At 41.3% G+C, this 18,079-nt stretch overlaps 1 protein-coding gene across 1 annotated transcript in view; it reads right to left on the bottom strand.

The window, feature by feature from the left end:
- Nucleotides 1–18,079, bottom strand: part of RTEL1 (regulator of telomere elongation helicase 1) — a gene marked incomplete at its 5' end in the record, with an annotated part of 42,823 nt that overhangs the window by 5,315 nt on the left and 19,429 nt on the right. Inside the window, 14 exons of the mRNA XM_084218143.1 lie at nucleotides 791–961; nucleotides 2,384–2,626; nucleotides 4,336–4,452; nucleotides 5,124–5,261; nucleotides 6,390–6,597; nucleotides 7,698–7,793; nucleotides 9,800–9,954; nucleotides 11,337–11,490; nucleotides 12,671–12,794; nucleotides 14,313–14,428; nucleotides 15,178–15,321; nucleotides 16,511–16,588; nucleotides 17,272–17,349; nucleotides 17,855–17,940. Of these exons, the coding sequence (XP_084074269.1) occupies nucleotides 791–961; nucleotides 2,384–2,626; nucleotides 4,336–4,452; nucleotides 5,124–5,261; nucleotides 6,390–6,597; nucleotides 7,698–7,793; nucleotides 9,800–9,954; nucleotides 11,337–11,490; nucleotides 12,671–12,794; nucleotides 14,313–14,428; nucleotides 15,178–15,321; nucleotides 16,511–16,588; nucleotides 17,272–17,349; nucleotides 17,855–17,940 (1,908 nt within the window). The remainder of the gene's footprint in view (nucleotides 1–790; nucleotides 962–2,383; nucleotides 2,627–4,335; nucleotides 4,453–5,123; nucleotides 5,262–6,389; nucleotides 6,598–7,697; nucleotides 7,794–9,799; nucleotides 9,955–11,336; nucleotides 11,491–12,670; nucleotides 12,795–14,312; nucleotides 14,429–15,177; nucleotides 15,322–16,510; nucleotides 16,589–17,271; nucleotides 17,350–17,854; nucleotides 17,941–18,079) is intronic.

Here is an 18,079-nt window from a genome sequence, read left to right on the forward strand (position 1 = left end):
AAAACACAGTCAGCAGTAAATTCACTCAATTGTCATTGTATAAGAAGAAAAACAAATTTAAATAACTAGTTTTTATGCCATAGTGCTTGGCAACAGATGGTTTTGATAGATACTACACATGCAAGATTACTGAAAGAGACCCTTTATAGTGAAATAGTTCCATGGCACTTCTTCCTACAGAATGGGCCATGATCCACTCCTGCTCCCATCCCACTTAGATGTAAAAATTCTGCCTTCACCCTTAACACACTTCACAGTTTAAACATGGCAGAACTATAACGAATTTCTTTCTTATTTCCTTGCACTTCCTCATCTCATGTTACCTTTTATCTTAACTCCCTCTTGAGCATGGTTTTTTAACCCAATGTAGAGATAACCAATGACTTTGATTCTCCTTGACAGGCCTCAGGCAGGGAGGCCCTAGCCCAGGAGAGGGACTTTTCACAGGGGTGGGGAATGATAGGACAAGGGCAAATGGCTTTAAACTAAAGGAGAGCAGGTTTAGATTAGATATTAGGGGGAAATTCTTCCCTGTGAGGGTGCTGAGGCCCTGGCACAGCGTGCCCAGAGAAGCTGTGGCTGCCCCATTCCTGGAAGTGTTCAAGGCCAGGTTGGATGGGGCTGGTCTATGGAAGGTGTTCCTTCCCATGGCAGGGGATGGAACTGGATGAGGTTTAAGGTCTCTTCCAACTCAAGCCAGTCTGTGATTCTATGGTTGTGAGGCTGTTGAGCCCGACCCATCATCATAATAAGTAAGATTCTAAACTTGTGACAACTGTTCATTCCCTACCTTGTATGTGGCTGATTCCTTTTGTGCAGCTCTCCAAGCTCTGGGATTTCCCTTCACTTTGCTCCAACTGTTGCAGTTGCTTCTCTCCCTCACCACAGACCATCCCAGTCAAACCCTTACACAGCTCTCTGAACTGCTCTTTGTGGTGAGGACGCACGAACATGTAAAACCCTGGCCAAAAGAAAATACAGTCAAATGCAAAGGAAAATCAATGCCTGGCCATGGAAGACTCCTTGCTTTGGAGGGGAGAAATTCTTTGGAAGCTGAATAATATCAGTCAGCTTCCTCAGAGTATCTTCAGCTCGGTGAAACACTTGATGCTTTTGTGATTTTTATAATTACGGGGCTTTCCTTGCCAGAAGGCAGATGAGTATTTAGTATTGAAAATAATCCCAATTTGTCTTGAAATTCTTTCACTACAGCTCAGAATAAACACCCGCCCCAGCACTTCACCTGAGAAGGGATCCAAGAACATCAGGCATACACACACTATCCAGAGAGACCCTCAGGAAGGAAATTTCTTGTTGCTGTTTGGTTGACAAGGATTCACAACACACATACAGAAATTCTAAAAACCCCCGATTATGACTTACTGCCAATCACAGACAATTCTACCACAAGGTCCTCTGAGGTCAAAACATTTGCTCAGTAAAGACTCACTGTCAAAGAGTGCTCAGAAGGAGGTTATGACTCACACAGCTCATTTTCTCCCACTCTCCACTTTGCCAAGACTAATCTAACTTAACAGTTAGTTAGCACACCAGGATAAGGGTATTCTCTCACAACCTGCAGACTATGGTACTTGTTCAAGGCCAGTAGAATATTTATTGTTATCTGCTAAAGATAACAAACAAAATTCCATCAGCATTTCCCAGCATACACCAAATGCATCATTTCCAGCAGAAGAGTCTCCTCAGAGACATGGGTGAAGGTGGAACTGAGGTGTCACATCACACAAGATATCACCATTGAGGAAGTCAGGATCAGCATATAATGCCTCCTCCTCTTCTTCTTTTAAAAAATTAAGTCCAATTTCAAGTTTTAAAAACCTGTAGCTCCCTAAACTCTTCCATCACTAAACCCATGAAAGGAAAGTAAAACAAAACAAAAACCACTTCTGAGAAAATAACTATCACAATTCCAGAAATATTTTCAGCTGAAGCTCTGTAAAAGAATACGAAATCAAAAACCTGACTGCTTATCCTGAAACCTGGAAGTGATCTAAGAACCTAGCACCAGTACAGCAATCACTGGTCATGGGAATAAAAGTGGGTCAGTTCAATAGTCAGCACTGTCCTTTCCAAAGGGCATTTGTAGTAATTGAGGAGACAAAACAGGTGGGATAAAGGTTAGGACTGGAATTCCTGAGGTGTAGTGTAATGTTTCTAATGGACAAGTTCTACCTGAACAGACAGAGATAACATTTCATAACCTTGACATGTTTTGCTCTCTGAATGCCATTCATTAAACCCATTGCTCCAGCTGCTCTGCTGATCTGGGTAGCTAAACCAAAAAGTGAGACCTCACATGAGATTACAGCACCCACACTTTTTTTTCAAATAAATACAAGTGATTTTTTTAAAAAACCCTTACTTTGTAGGAGATGAAAGTCCTGTGGCCTCTCGGTGGTGAGGGCTGCTATCACCGACACCATGGCATCGTAATTATCTGTCTTCTTGTAAGCCAGCAGAGCCTCATAGAACTGGCTGTAGCTGCTTTTGTCCAAAGCCCTCTGCACATCACTGAGATAGGCAGTCCTGAGGGCCTGGTGATGCTCTCTCCTGGAGCCTGGGGCCTTTTCAGCCTCTTTCCTTGGAGCTGCACTGGCATTCTGCCCTGGGAGACAAAGAACGCACGAGCAGGGCTTGAGGAACAAACAGGTCACTCCATCATATCCACCCTCACATTAGGAGGGAATTCCTGAACTATTGCAAAGTGGTGAAGCCAACCCCACCTGCCCAGTCATACACCTCCCTGTGGCATGGCCAGACCTGCTCCTGGAAATGGCAACAGAGCAAAATTATCGGGGGGGGGGGATCACTTTTAGAATCTTCTGGAGATTCTTGATCGTTTTAAATAGAGAAATGTGTCACAAGGCCACTAGAGAATGAGGGTAAACAGATGAGTAAACCAACTCTGCTGGCCTGAAATGTGTAATTTTAAAGTTCAGATTTCTCACCCCTTAATAATAAGGGCAGACAAGGGGTGGGGTGTGTGTTTCATAACAGGAAAATTATGTCCAAAAATACTATCTGACCTGAAACAACATTCAAGAGAGCACAAGAGCCATGTAGAAGGTCTGAAAAAGAGGGGAGCAGCTTGGAACATCCTGCTAAATGCCAAGTGAACTTTATTTACAATATTATTCTCTCATTTCTGGTATGTTTTAGAGAAAAAAGTTCTGGTTTGCATATCACAGGCATGCAAATATGGATGAAGGATATGATAAGAAATTTATTTAAATTAACCTGCCATATATTTTGGTATCTGGATCTTTTAAAAGTCCTTTATTGGAGGATAAAGATAATTAGGTTTCAAAACACAGGCTTCATTCACTTTGCTGGAAGGGAAGTAAGTTGGGTGTGCATTTTATAATCAGTATTTATTGCATATCCTAGAGCTTTCTTATATTTCCACAGAAGCATTCTCTTCTTAAGGAGGCATAGAAATAACACATCCATTTACTCCTATTATTTTCTCAATTACTTTTTGTGGAAACAAGTTTCTGTGAAACCATTCCAATGGTTTCAGGACAAGATAATTACTAAAGATTTTGCTTTATTCAAATACCCTCAAAATAGAAAAGAAAACGGGAAAACAAAAAGAAACACCATGGCTTCACACATTAGAAGTATTTAAAGCCTTCCAGGAAACTGGCTTGTTTTTTTAAAGAAAGGATTAGCATTTGACTATTCTTTAGAGGACAAAGAAAGACTTTTAAGCTGTCCAATGATCCTACTCATTTCCTTGTGGGAAACACAAAAAATTCCCAGCTGTTCTCAGGAAAACCCATAATTAAATAAATGAGCCCATGCACTTGAAGATAAATACTGGACAGAGTGAGATTAGAGGGATGCACACAGAGATTACACTCAGTACTCTCTGTTTCTGCAGAAAAAGCCAGGCTGTCCACAGAGGGAGTGTACACATTACATCAAGAACTAAATGAAACAGTTTCCACATACCTGAATTCAAACTGATGTAATCTTAACTCACACTCCTTAACTGGCTCCCTTTCATGGACCCTGGACAAACAGGAAACCCAGCAGACCTGTGCTCAACTCCCACTTTTCCCAGCTCAGCCTCTAGTACAAGTGTCTGACTTCAGCTGCTTTCTTTCACATCCACCTTGATTTAATTTATTGACTTTCATGTTTTGTTTTGCACAATCCTTGCTGAAAATTCTCAACTACATCCCTCCCACCTAGAGAGGGGGAGCCACTGTGCTAGGCAAGCATAAAGAACATTGGTTTGCCCCAGGAGAACTTCCAGTCAGTGATGAAATAAAACACAATAGACTGGTTTTTATTAAACATGGAGGGTACCTGCACTATTGAGTCCTGTTGTTAAGTGGGATCCTCCTTGGTTCAGGTGGAGCCCAGGGTTCAGCTGAGCACACGAGGCCTTGGAGAATGTACTTTTCTGCTGGCTCTGTTTTTCTTCTGTTAAACAAAATCAGTCCATTAACAGTGAATTTAGGGAAGAATGAACATGGAATGGTGCATTTCAATGTATGCCATCCTGTGCTGGAAACATCTGAGCAACCCACAGAAGCTTTGGCTGTTCCATCCCTGGAAGTGTCTAAGGCCAGGTTGGGTGGGGCTTGGAGCAACCTGGGATAGTGGAAGGTGTCCCTGCCCATGGCAGGGGGTGGAACTGGATGAGTTTTTAAGCCCCTTTCAACCCAAACTGGTCTGGGATTCCACATAGATTTATTTCTCTGATGATGACCTAACACCCCACTTTTTCAGAACTTTACTGCTCCAGGATTACATAGATTTGACAAGTTCTGTAAGGACACAATCACCCTCTATTAATAATTCTGCTGGCACTATGTGGGCAGCAAAGAAATCACACACAAGGTTGTTCAATTCCCCAGAGTAAATGATCAGTAGAACCCCCTTTTGACACCATTATCAACTCTCCAATAACCAATGCTCATGCATCTGCACAGCCCAAGGGAAGGCAAGAGGATCATGGAGAGCAAAGACTTAGCTCAGTATTGATTAAACTGAACTTCCTTGCATTTCTACATCTCAGACACATCCTGCTCTATGACTGGATGAACAAGGATATTTGTCCTTCAAATGCTACAACTGAACTAAGCTCTCACCCATTCTCTTGGCCAGGATCTCCCTCTCCTCCCGTGGGAGGCTGTGCTCAGGTTTGTAGCCACAGCCCACTCCAGTCAGACTGCAGCACGCTTCATCAAACTGCTTTTTATGCTGGGGTCGAACAAACTGGTAAAAATCTTGCATCAGAGAGAGGGAAAATGGGGGGAAAAGAAAGAAAGAAAGAAATTAATCCACAACAGGCAATAAATCAATAAATGCCACTGAAAGCTACAACAGCGGAACTTCAAGGTTAGAGAAAGAGGTGCAAGTAAATAAATTAAAATCTAAATGTTTTTATCTAATATTTATACAATAAGCACATTTACAAATTACACAAAGGTCAGCTATCATGCAAACATTGAGCAATATTATCACCAGTAGGTAAAACCTCATTTTTTCATGGTAAACAAAGTAACTCACCTCTCAGTGAAACAAGCCTTTGAGGTGCCTCAGAAACCATGAGATTCAAGTAACTGCTAGGCTGATACTTCAAATAACTGATGAACTGTTAACTTTACACCTCATGTTACTTACTCACCACAAAATGCTGGCCAACCAGAACCCTAAACAACTCTAAAACAACTTTAGGTTTCAGGTACCTGACAGTTTCCAAAACTAGATTTAGACCTTGATTTGATGATCAAATATTTTCTTATTTATGTAGATAATAGCAAATTGGGAAACCAAGTGACCAAGCTTCCCATTCTTTAACCTTAGAATGTCTCTGAAACTATAAATAAATGCATAACTATGCATTTATTATTTCAGTTGATGAAAAAGTCACAGAAAAATCTGTCCTTTTGTTCACAAGCTGAGAGGGAAAGGAAAAATTACACAGAAAATACTGTTAAACTAGAAGAAATCTTGGTGGGAATTCAGTTCCTATCTGTACAGTTGTTAAAAGGCAATAAAAAACCAGCCAATGCAGTAACAATCAACCTTAGCCCAGATCCTTTGTTTTGTACTCAACAGAAAATTTCTCTCTATATTCTATTTTCTGCTTTAGCACTGAACCCTTATGCAGGCATCTCTCCAACTCACAACCACACTCTTGATATAGGATTTTCTTCAAGTCAAGATATGAGCTAACACATGATTATCAGGTTGATGAGAATCTTCTGTATTATCTGGGAATATAAAGCGATGAATCATCTTAATTGAGTTGTACTTCACATCTAAAACATTTCTGAAGTACCCAAGCCTGTTTAAAAGATGAAAGTCACATCTACAAATACACCAGGGATGCACAAACACTCTGAAAGTACCTCGCAGCAAGACGTGCTTTTTTTCATCTTCTACAAAGAGGGAGCTCATCTGGGACAGCATGGCATGGAAGTCATCTGTCTTCTTGTACTGCTGCAGAGCCTTGGAGAAGAGCTCGTAGTTCTGCTGGCTCAGGGTGTCCTTCACTGTGGCGATGTAAAACGTGGCCCGCGCCTTCTTGGGCTCTGCCGGCTCTGCTCTGCGCTCCTCCTGCAAGGCAGGAAACGCCCCTCAGTAAAAAGCAGCATGTCAGGGGTTAATTTCAGTATGTTTACAATTCCAACAGCACACAGGATAATGAAAGGAATCATAGAATAGCTGAGGTTGGAAAAGTCTTCTGAAGTCATCCAGTCCAATGGCCCATCGAGCAGCACCACTCTTCCCACTAAACCATGGATGTTTCCACCTAAAGGGGTGTAGTTATGGCAGCCACCCCCATAATTCATCTTGCCCACTGCCAAAACAGATAGCTTCAGGAAAAATTCCTAGAGGAGGCAGCCAAGTATCATTGCACAATTCTATTCTTAGGAGAAGGGTTAATAAAAAACATCTATCCCAAAGCTGGAGGCTGAGCTGAGTCATCATGACATCAGATAGCAACAAACTGCAAACAACCTTTTGCATGAACCTGTTCTCTTCCTTCTATCTTCTCGTGGATATTTATCAGCTTCGGGATCAGTTTCGTTTGCCAGGTGCTTGGCAGATTGACAGACAGGGAACATCCAGTTAGGACAGCACCTTGGACAACTACTGGCACTCACATCACCCAGGGAGTTCTCCTGAATTTATTGTGACTTAAGCAATTAGCTGTATAATGAGTTAACTGGGTTTGGAGACAGGACAAAGCATTAATGCACAGCTGCAGAGCTAACACACAACCATGACCCACCTCACAGGGGTAATATTTGATCCCTTACCCCAAACTGGTCAGTTCAACCATTTGAGGCTCTACCAGAGCAGCTGGACTTGCTTGTTATTGTAGGTCCCTGCCAACTGAACTATTCCATTTTAATCAAAAAGAGTGAAACCACCCACCACCCCAATCAAATTGTTCACAAAACAATCAGTGTCAGGAAACAAGTCTTTTCTCCTACCACCCTATGTGGACCTGTGCTTGATTTGGTCTGGGATGTCTGGATTTGGCAAAGAGCACAACAAATAGCTTTCAGATGTGCACAGATGAATATTTACAATTTGGACAAAAAACACACTTGTTCTAGCATCAGTTATCTGTCTGCCTGGAAATTTCCAATTGAAATTAAAGCAATCTATAAATCAAAGGGATGGCACAGACACAGGGAAACACATACTGTATTGCTGACTAGCTTTATTTTCTTCCTTCCTCCTTTCTGCTCATCTGTTAATCTTTTCTCATACTGAAGGGAAAGTGTGGACAGACGATGTGCCTGTGAAGATGAAAAGAAAGTAAGGTACAAAAAATGCTTTTCAGAGATGTTGCCCATTTCATTTAGGTATTTCCAGCAGTAAAACCTGGTAACCCAGTTTGTGACACCATTCAAGAAAGTGAAACAAGTCAATCTAAATTATTGTAACAGAGCCTGAGCATATACCTGTTCCTAGAAGGTAGAAATTTACTGGACAACTCACAGAGACCAAACTAGAAGAAATTAAAGACAAAGTTGGTCTTGAGGGTGCAAATTCCTGGCTAAGCAAAGCTGGACTCACAGCAGACTGTTCCAGGGCAGCCTGAGAATGTACACAGACTGTGTGTAACCAGTGGTTCACACTGCCCTTCACTTTCCTGCCTGGAATTCTCTGTATGTAAGGGAATGAAGAATTGGAATATAAACAGCAAGTCAAATATTTTATGATACATGCAGTAAATCAGAAAAATTATCAAAACCATCTTTTTAGTCCCATGCTGTGGAAAGGCAGCACATTGATAAGCATGATTCAGCAGAAATAAGGCTTCCTAGACATGAGGTGTAACTCACAAAGAAATCTGATTACGGGGCACTGTTATTACTTAAATGGATTGAGAAATTATTACTTGCATTGTGAATTGTTGAGGCGGCAAAGCAAATTCTTTCAGAATGAGAGCAGCTAAACTTTCATTATTTAGGGATCAAGAGTGCAGTGTAACTTTGATTAAAGGAAAAATGATAATACAGATACTATGCTGAATGATGAAGACAGGAAATTTCACCAACCCCATCCTCAGTCCAAATCCAGTGCTCAGTGCTGGACTCAGAGTGAAAGCTGGCTGCCTGAGAGCCACTGTCTGTCTCGGGACTACACTCACCAGACTGCTGGGATCAGGTCACCAATTTGGGAGCAGCACAGGATGACCCCAGAACTCTCCACAAGCCTCAGACAAGCAGCAATGCCAAATACACAAATAGGAAGTGGACCTGAGCAATTGTCAAGCTATTGGATTTATCAGCCTGCCTGACTCCAGGAAATACTGAGCTCTGCCAAAAGCATTGCAGCTGTGTTAGGAATATTTTGTAGCTGAGTTACCAAAGTCCCTGGAAATGTGCCAGGCTTTCCAAAGAATAGGTTTTGGTGTTAATGTCATGGCCACCCATTGGGTGACAGAGCCCATTTCCCACTTGGCTGCACACAAGTTAAATATTTGCTGCCCTTTGTACATTCCCTCTGTTCTGTACGTGTCTCCATTCATGTCCTTGAGCCTACTCAGATATTCCTCAGACACTCCTACATTTACACATTTTACCTCAGGCATTCTTCCCCTGAGGAAAGTACTTCAGAATGCTGCAATAGGTATTGCTGAATGGGTCTGCAGGCCAGCAGTAAAATACTCCAGCCAAGTAAAGGCAGTGACCTCTCCAACTACTGCAAACAGGGATTTTGGGAAAGCAAGAACACATCTTAATCACTAATGTACCAAAAATACCAATCCAAGAGGAAAGAAAATTAACAGCACAGAACACAGAAGTGGCTTTGTTGATCTTGTGATAGAGAATTTTTGATTCAGATAGAATATTGCTGACTTGTGGAATATTTTTTCTCTGGAGCAAATCAAAGATTTTCATCTGAAAACGCAATTTCTAATCCACAAACCCTTTCCCACCCTTTTTTGAATTCAATACCTGGTCTCATACCAAGTGCTGACACAGAGTCCACCCAGGACAAATTGTGTATTTACAAACCTCTTCTCTGAGAGCTTCTTGCTCCTCAGAAAGTGGGTTATCTTCCAGGAATCTCTGGTCAGCAGCCTTGGAGCACAGAACAAGCACATACCTGTCAATCATCTACTTGAAAGTGGCAAGGAAACCCTTTGATTAATTTAATTATGAGAACTTGCAGTTACTGGTGCTGATTTCAGTGAGCTTTTCTCGATAGAGGATTGAGCTGGTTCTCTGGATGCCAAAACCATTTTGCTTTAGAGCCTGCAATTTTGACTTAGAAGGAAGTATTTTGCTGTTACCTTTTCCTCTCCTAGCAAATCAGTTTCCTGCTCTGCATCTTCACTGCTCTTCTCACTGCGCTCCAAGGCATCCAAGAGCCCAACACATTTTCTTCGGGGTGAGACGAACTCTTGTTCATATTCCACACACAGGCTCGGTGCTCCATCTCCATTTACTGCCATCACAGCAGAACACAGGAAACAAATTCACATTCCACCTTCTCTCCTGCATTTTCTTTAATTTAGTGATAGCTCCCCATCTTACAAAGTAACCCACAAATATATGTTGACAAATTGTTGATGGATTTTCCCAAAACTAAGTTCCAGAGTTTTTAAGAGATTTTGGTACAAAACATGATCTATTACTTTTAAACAGATCAAGTTTTTTTAAAGCCTACAATTCTTATAATATCAATACCCATAAGACAGTTACCAACATCCCAAATGACACAGTCTCACTAATCAGAATCCAGGTTTCAAATATAAGAATTTTGATCTGTAAGTAGGGTTAAATTAATATCAGCTTGATATTTCTGTAAGGCATTACCTTCAAAATGTATTTCCACTACTATGTGGAATTACTCCAACAGTCAGTTACTAAGGAAAGTCATTATTTTGATAAGAATGGGAGTATATTATGATCAGTATGACTACAGGGGAGTTTGACATTACAGCTGATGCAATGCAACTGAAAATCTCTATTAAACAGGAAATGCAGCTTCGTCTCTTCACCTCCAGCCACACATTCCAGTCCATCCTTTGAGATGGATCTGGCAGTCAAGTGTATGGAAGGTAAATAAACTGGTTCAGCAAAGCTCAGCTGCTCACTCTGCAACTGCACAAAAGATGGACTCAAATCAATGAAGGAGCAAAAAGTGCACAGCTGGAAACTGGGGGGGGGGGGGGGGGGGAAGTGGGGGCCAAAGCAATCCCTTTTAACAATAATCAGCAATCACACTGGCTGTTACCAGGCTTTATAAAGCCTTACCTATCAGTAACAACTGCCTAAAAGGCAATGTGAACCTCACTCATAAGTGATCAGGAACTACAGCTTTAAACAAACTTCACTGCTCTGTTCCAAACCAGTGAGCAGTCTAGAGTGTTGAAAGAATATCTGACATGAGAAATGCTTTATTCTTTAGTGTTAGCTACCCACAACATTTTAAATATGGTTTTGTTGCCATGCCCTTTTTTTTATTTTCTTAGACTACTGGGTAAGAGTCATCTACACAACAGGATGGAATGAGGACACATGGAAGCCAGTGCTAGGCAGAAAGAGGCTTCCAGGTCCTATTTTCTAAACTATCTATGATACTCCACCAAAAACTTCTCCTCCTCTGTGGGACACTTTTGCCAGCCCCATCTGCCTCTTTTCTTTGCAATTTCAACTGTTTTGCCCCATTTTCTAATGCTTAATTCTGTCCCTTCTGACCAGCCTTTTCATCAGTCTTTGAGCTCTTTTTGCTTTCTCTCCCATTTCAGTTTCTAGCCTCTTGATCGTCCTTGTCATGGTTCAGTTTAAAACAAAAAGGTGCATCTGTGAGGACCCAAACATTACCTTTCCTTTTCCTCTTCAAACTTGGAACATGGTCATCCAGGTTTTTAGCTTTTTGCAGGGAGAGGATCTGCTCAGATGAAGTAGATGGTGCTGCATTGCTTTCATTTAGGGAACCAGCATGTCCAGGAGGGCACTGAGGCAGGGGTGGGGGCATCTGCAAGCAGTTTACAAAGTGTTACAATAGGCAAAGGTCACTTTTCCACTCCATCTGTTACCAAAAATCTCAGCAACAATCCAAACACATCTCCTTTTCCCCAAATAACCTTTGGTAGCAAGACTGTTACACACTCTGTTTTTATGGGCTTTTGAAAAAAAGGATCAAACAGCTCCCAAGTGACACAGCTGAAGTGCAGTAAGAGCACTCTAAGTGACCTGGTAGCAGAAAAAGGATCATGACCTGCTAAAGAAAATCAGTTCCTAATGCTATGCCTGCAAAACCAGCTCCTTCTGACAAAGCACATCGGGTTGTGTTTTGGATTTACCATGAAACTGTCACTCATAATCAGAAAAGATCATCAAGTCCTGCAGCATCATCCATATGTAACTAATTAGCCTGAACAACTATTTTAGCCTTGTCGTTGGCTAAAGCATCTTCCAGGAAGTTGTTCAAATCTGTAATTGAAATTTTTAAGTGCTTATTTTAATCTTAACCTCTGTTTTGGAAGCCAAGAATTTCCCATTCTGGCTTCCAGCCCATTTCTTGCTATGACTTTCTCCAGTGAATTAGGAAGCCTTTTTACAATGTTATTTTTTAAATCAAGGAACTATTACAGACAACATCAGCTTCCTAATGCTGATAGAGAAGCTGTTTTAGTAAAGATGACCCAGTGTTGAACTGCAATAACAACTGATGGTTTGTATTACTCTTTATTACTAGTCAGCCTCAATTTAAATTCTGGGGTATGATCCTTCCACACACATAACCTCTTCCTGAGATAAAAAACTTCTGGATGCCAATATCAGTTCCAGGATTTGCATACCAGCCACTAAATACGTGTTTATTTAGGGGTTGCTGGAAGAGGAAGTTATTTTTGTGATCTAACCTAATGAGTTGCCCAGCATAAGAACAACATCCTGTCCCAGATCACTCATGGAGAAAGATGAGGCCCACCTCCTTCCAGTAAATCTTCCAGTCTTCAGAAGTGACAAGTGACTCTGTGTTGGGCAGGCTTGTGAGGAGCAGAGAGCTGAACTCAGTGATCCTTAAGCATCCCATCCAATTTGAGATCAGCTGTGATTCTCTCACATCTCCCACCTAGCTTAGCATTCCCAGTTTGCAACACTATTCAGGAAAGTTGTTGTTCACTTCATGGGGTTATTTTAAAGACACTTACAGTTTCTTGAGCAACCCGGAAGAAGAGGGAGACGCTTCTGACCGCGTGCCCAAAGTTGTCATAAACGTTCACGTAGGGTCGGACCCACGAGGGCAGTTTGCCCCTGACATCACAAGTTGTGAACCTGAGCAGGATGGGAAAACCTGAGAATTATTTGCCAGTTTGGGCTAAATTAATTAAAAGAACCCTAGATCACTATCTGCCTTAGGTTGCAATGCAAGATGAGGCTGGGGGTGTGTATTCTATTGCCATCTGCTGGAATTATGTGGAGCAGTTATGTTGTGTTAAAGCCATGCGGGGCAGTTTTCCTAATCTCTTCCATCCACCCATCCTCCCTCCAGGGATATACCTTCTGTTAAGGGGCTATTGAGCCTCACTGCACGACTGATAAAATGACATCATCCCATTGGGAGATGCTCCACCCAGGGGGAGGAGCCAAGCATTGATACCTGGATGGAATCTGACATTTGGAACACCACAGCAGCCTTTGCCCCCTGGATTCCCAGAAGAAGACCAGGCCCATCTACACCACCACTGCACCTTCAGAGGGCAACTACCCTTCTACAGGGTCAGGGCTCCAACAGAACCACATCTGTCAGTACAGGAGGGCTGCAGCCATCATTGAATGGGACTGCTGCAACACCCTGACCCACAGGGTGCCAGGTTGTATTCTGACTCTGTCAGTGTTATTTTGTATTACTGCATTTTTATTTTTATTTTCCCAATAAAGAACTGTTTTTTCTACTCCCATATCTTTGCCTGAGAGCCCCTTAATTTCAAAATTATAATAATTTGGAGGAAGGGGGTTTACATTTTCCATTTCAGGGGAGGCTCCTGCCTTCCTTAGCAGACACCTGTCTTTTCAAACCAAGACACTATCCAAAAGGACAAGAGAGGAGCAGCAACACAAATAAAGACATAACAGAGCAGTAAATATAATGGGGTGATGCCTTCACTCAGGAGAAAGTACATGGAATCAGTAAAGCCCTATCAATTAAACTCCTGTTGCCTATAATATACATATTATACTAATTAGCATTACAAAAATAGATATTAATGTAGTATAATGTTAATATAGGATATGACTATAAATAGTATTGTTTCAGTAACATAATCTGTCCTCACTTCCATTCTTCTTCTCTCAAAACACTGCAGTGCTGATGACTGCCATCTCAAATGAAAGATGGAGAAAATGCAAGACCATAAGTTGTTGTCACATAATTTCCCATGGTATTACAAACATGAATTCCAAAAATTGGTTTATTTTCCATTAAAACCATTAATCTCCTTCTGAAGCTCCAAGACTACATGGATGGGGAGCAGAAGATAACAATCCAGTTAGTATCCTGAAGTAGTGCAATATTTATATAACCTGTTATATAAATTAATTTTATTATTATGAACTGTAGCCTTTTCCAAACAGCAACATCAGCACACTTATATTCAAAATACCAGCACCTATGTTGGGATATAAAGCTGTCGATGTTATCAATGCCCCAAACCTGGAAGTGCTCAAGGCCAGGTTGGGCAGGGCTTGGGGTGGTTGAAGGTGTCTCTGCCCTTGGCAGGGTGTTGGAATGAGATGAGCTTTAAGGCTCCTTCCAGCCCCAAATACTCTGGGATTTGGTGGGCCAGGGTTTACCTGTGGTCACACAGGAAGATGGCCCCATAGTCCTGGCGGTGCCTGATGACCCGGCCGATGGCCTGGTTGACAGCCCGGGATGCTTGCTGACTGTACCACTCACGCCCAGACAGATACTGCAAGAGGAAGGAGGAAGAATTAACATTATTTACCAGGTAAAATGTATTCTCTGTGCTGTACAGTCATTCTCCTTTTCCTAAAGAAATAAACAGGGAAGCACAGATGTTGGATAATATCAACCAGATGTACTGACAAATCTCAAAGAGCTGAGGAAAATCAAAGACAGGTGGACTCAAAAGTCACACCTGATTTCCAAAGCACAGAAAATTCAAGTAGCAATGTCCAGCTGGAGAGGCTGTTTCCTATATGGTGCACTCAGAGCCTCAGCAGCACAACAGACTCACCATATTCTTTAAGGCTGTAGATCAGACTAAATTGTAACATCATTCACTCTTGTGCCTGAAGCAATACAACACCAAACCCAAACATCCCAACACACACCACCACACTTCCAAAACAGTAATTCCCAAAACAGCCAGCACAGGCCATTCTTCCTGCCCACGCTCTCTCTGGATGAAAAGCATCCCTCAGAACGACATGGATAGCACACATACAAAGATTTTGTAAACTTTAATTACAGCCTTTATTGGGGCCTATATTTAAGACTGTTCCAGAACATGGAACCCTCAACACTACTTAACAAGGTGGCTGGATTTGTGACAAATTCCCAAGCTGTTTGAATTTTTGATATTTATGGTCCCACAAGGCTGAGAGGATAACAAAACCCAAAACCCACTGGGACAAGAGGGAGAACCAACAACAAGAACATGCAAACAGCCAAGAGTGAGAAGCTGCCCAGTCTCACCTGTCCACCTGCACCACTTCTCCTCATCTCATCCAGGAATTGCATCTTTAAAACAACTCTGGGCTCCATACGAGGGGGAAATGGAAGCCCAGTAATGATGACTCCTCGTCCATTTGTGTCTGCAAAGTCCAAGCCTTCACTGGCCTGCAGGGACAGAGTTTTCCATCCTCATTGGAGTTTGCAGTGACATTTCAGAGCAATTCAGCTGTTGTTGGCCCTTTTTCTACATTCAATTAACTCCCTGGCCAAGTGTAGTTTATCAACAGCATCAGTGAATAATTTCAATTAGATTATTTTTTCTTTTATTACTAGGAGTTTAAACTTGGCTTTTTCCCCTGCCAAAGCACTGCTCAGCCAACCCTGTTAACAGCTGTCCTGTTCCTGGATAAGATCAGCTGTATTGAGAACATGTCAACACCTTTGTTTAAACCTTCCACACCCTGGGTTGTTGACAAGACATAACAACATAGCAAACCTTCTCTGACAGTAAAAATTAACAGAATCACTTCAAAGCAATAACAGAAAGCCATCAGATTCACCAGACCATAGTGCTATGCCCAGCAGCTGTGCTGTTGACATCCCATCAAGTATCTGTCACTCATGTCCCCTGTACATGCTCACTGTGCTGGCAAATCACTTTGTGAAATGAATAAAATTGAACAGACTGAAAAAAAAATCAAGTGAAAAAAAAGCTGGTTTGGTTTTTCAGCTGAATCAATTATCCAAATCTCAGCAACAATACTAGAGAGACAGCCATGTCTTTTCTTCACTCCAACAGCCTATTTGGAAACCGGGAGCAAAGTTTCAAAAGAAATTGTATCTTCTCCTGGTACACAGTAAACAGCAGCAAAAAGGCTCTAAGAGTAATTTCACCAATATTTCCACTGATAAACATAAGTCAATTTACCAGCACTGGAAGATGCAAAGGAAAGGCCATCAAATGCGTCCACAGAACAGGAAGTTAATAAAGCAAGTGTTTTAAGGCTAAGCATTATGTTTGGTTTGCAGCAGTGCTGTTTTAACTTGTTTCATTACAGTTCTCCAGAACAGCTGTTCTCATCTAATAGGTTATGTTTTCAGTGAGTAGACAACATGAAATGCAAGTATGATGCTTATCCACTTCAGAGAAATCAAAATGTGCCCCTTCAATAAAAACAGGAGTGAGTCATACAGAAATGTGGCCTAATTTTGAAAAAGCTTCAGAGCACTTGTTTTTTTCCCCACATATAATTTCAGTCAAATAATAAGAAATGTATTTAAATCCAAAATGAAGGTTTTTTCCTATCAATTATACAATCTGATCTCAGATGAAACAAATTCTCAGTTACATTACCTTGCCCCGACACACTGCCAAAAAAGCAGCTCCATTTGACTTAGGACAGGCGACTTTATCATAGTAGGCATCAATAACCTAAAATATAAACAAGTTTAAGAGAAAGAATGGTATTGTCCTGTACTAAGATCTTGTACACTAAGATCTAAACTGTGATTAATTTGGCTTAGTATAATTGTCTTTACTTTTAACTAATTGCAAGCGTGAGAAGCCATTTTCTCAGCAAAATCCTCACATCACTGTGGAATCCAGAACACATCTGGGTAAGCATAAAAAAATTCAGATAAGATGGACCATCATGTGTTTCTGCAGATCATTAAGTAAAATAGACAAAACATTAAAGCAATTACTAGATATTAACTATTCCAAGAAGCAAACAGAATGGCTAAAAATAAATAGGATGACACTGTACAATTCTTAAACATCCAAAGCAGGATGAGCTGGGAGGAAAAGTCCTGCAGAACATTCACAAATGCTGACTACTGAAGTGACAGCTTTCCACCAGCTCGATTACTCAGCATTTGTGTATGTTAGCTGCTTTACGTCACCAGATTTAAATAAAAACTGAACCCTGCATGGCCAGACAAGAGAGGAAAGGAAGGATGCACAGGAAAACTACACTTCAAAGTAGCAGTCAGAGTTTTACTTTCACCCTAGGCCAAGAACTGGGGTGTTTCAAACCCAAACACACCTTAGAGAAGGTCATTAAACATAGAAACAATTTCTGAAAATGATAGAGGTATGTAATGCAAATAATCAACCTCTGAAAAGCTTCCTTTGTTCCTGGGTTCCACAAACATCGGCTTCACTTCTTCTATTCTTTTGGCAAAATCATTCTCCTGTTGAAATAGAAGGAGCAGGTCAGAAATTCTGAGCAGTTCTGTTCTTGTGGTGTGAGCTCACTTGGCATTTCTGCAATGGTTACAAATTAAAGGAGAAATGCTGATATTTGGATTTTTTTCCTCCCAAGTATTGAAACACAGAGATCAATTCTAATTCAGAAGTTTAATAAAGAAAGGTCTGGTGAGCTAAATAAAATGTGACATCAGATGGGTTTGGTTTCTACAGCACTGCACTTCAGTATATTGTGATCAAAATAAAAGAAGCCTTACCTGAGATTTTACCGTCCAGATTTTATAATTTACTTACTAACAAAAAATTTTTCATAGAATCCCAGAACATTTTGGGTCGGAAGGGATCTTAATAATAATTTAGTTCCAACCCCCTGCCATGAGCAGCAACCACTTCCACTAGGTTTTTAATCAACATAGTTAAATGAGATAACTACAAGCTGCCTGATGCAAGTAACCAAACCACCTAACAAAGGCAGAGCTATGAACATACCCTCCAATATTCCAGGCTCTTATCCATGACAGGATAGGATGGGAAGAACACCAACAGCCCATGTGGCACAACTCGCACAAGGTTGCCTGCAGGGAGAGAAGACAAGTGTGCAGCTGAGGACATTTTCATCCTGGGATGGAGAACATGGACTACAGAGGAAAAACAACAGTGCGCCCTCCTTCCAAAATGTTTTCTACTTTCTTGGCATGAATGACTGTGTTTTAG

The sequence above is a fragment of the Fringilla coelebs genome, assembly GCF_963513975.1.
Source record: "Fringilla coelebs genome assembly, chromosome: 18".
Taxonomy (NCBI): domain Eukaryota; kingdom Metazoa; phylum Chordata; class Aves; order Passeriformes; family Fringillidae; genus Fringilla; species Fringilla coelebs.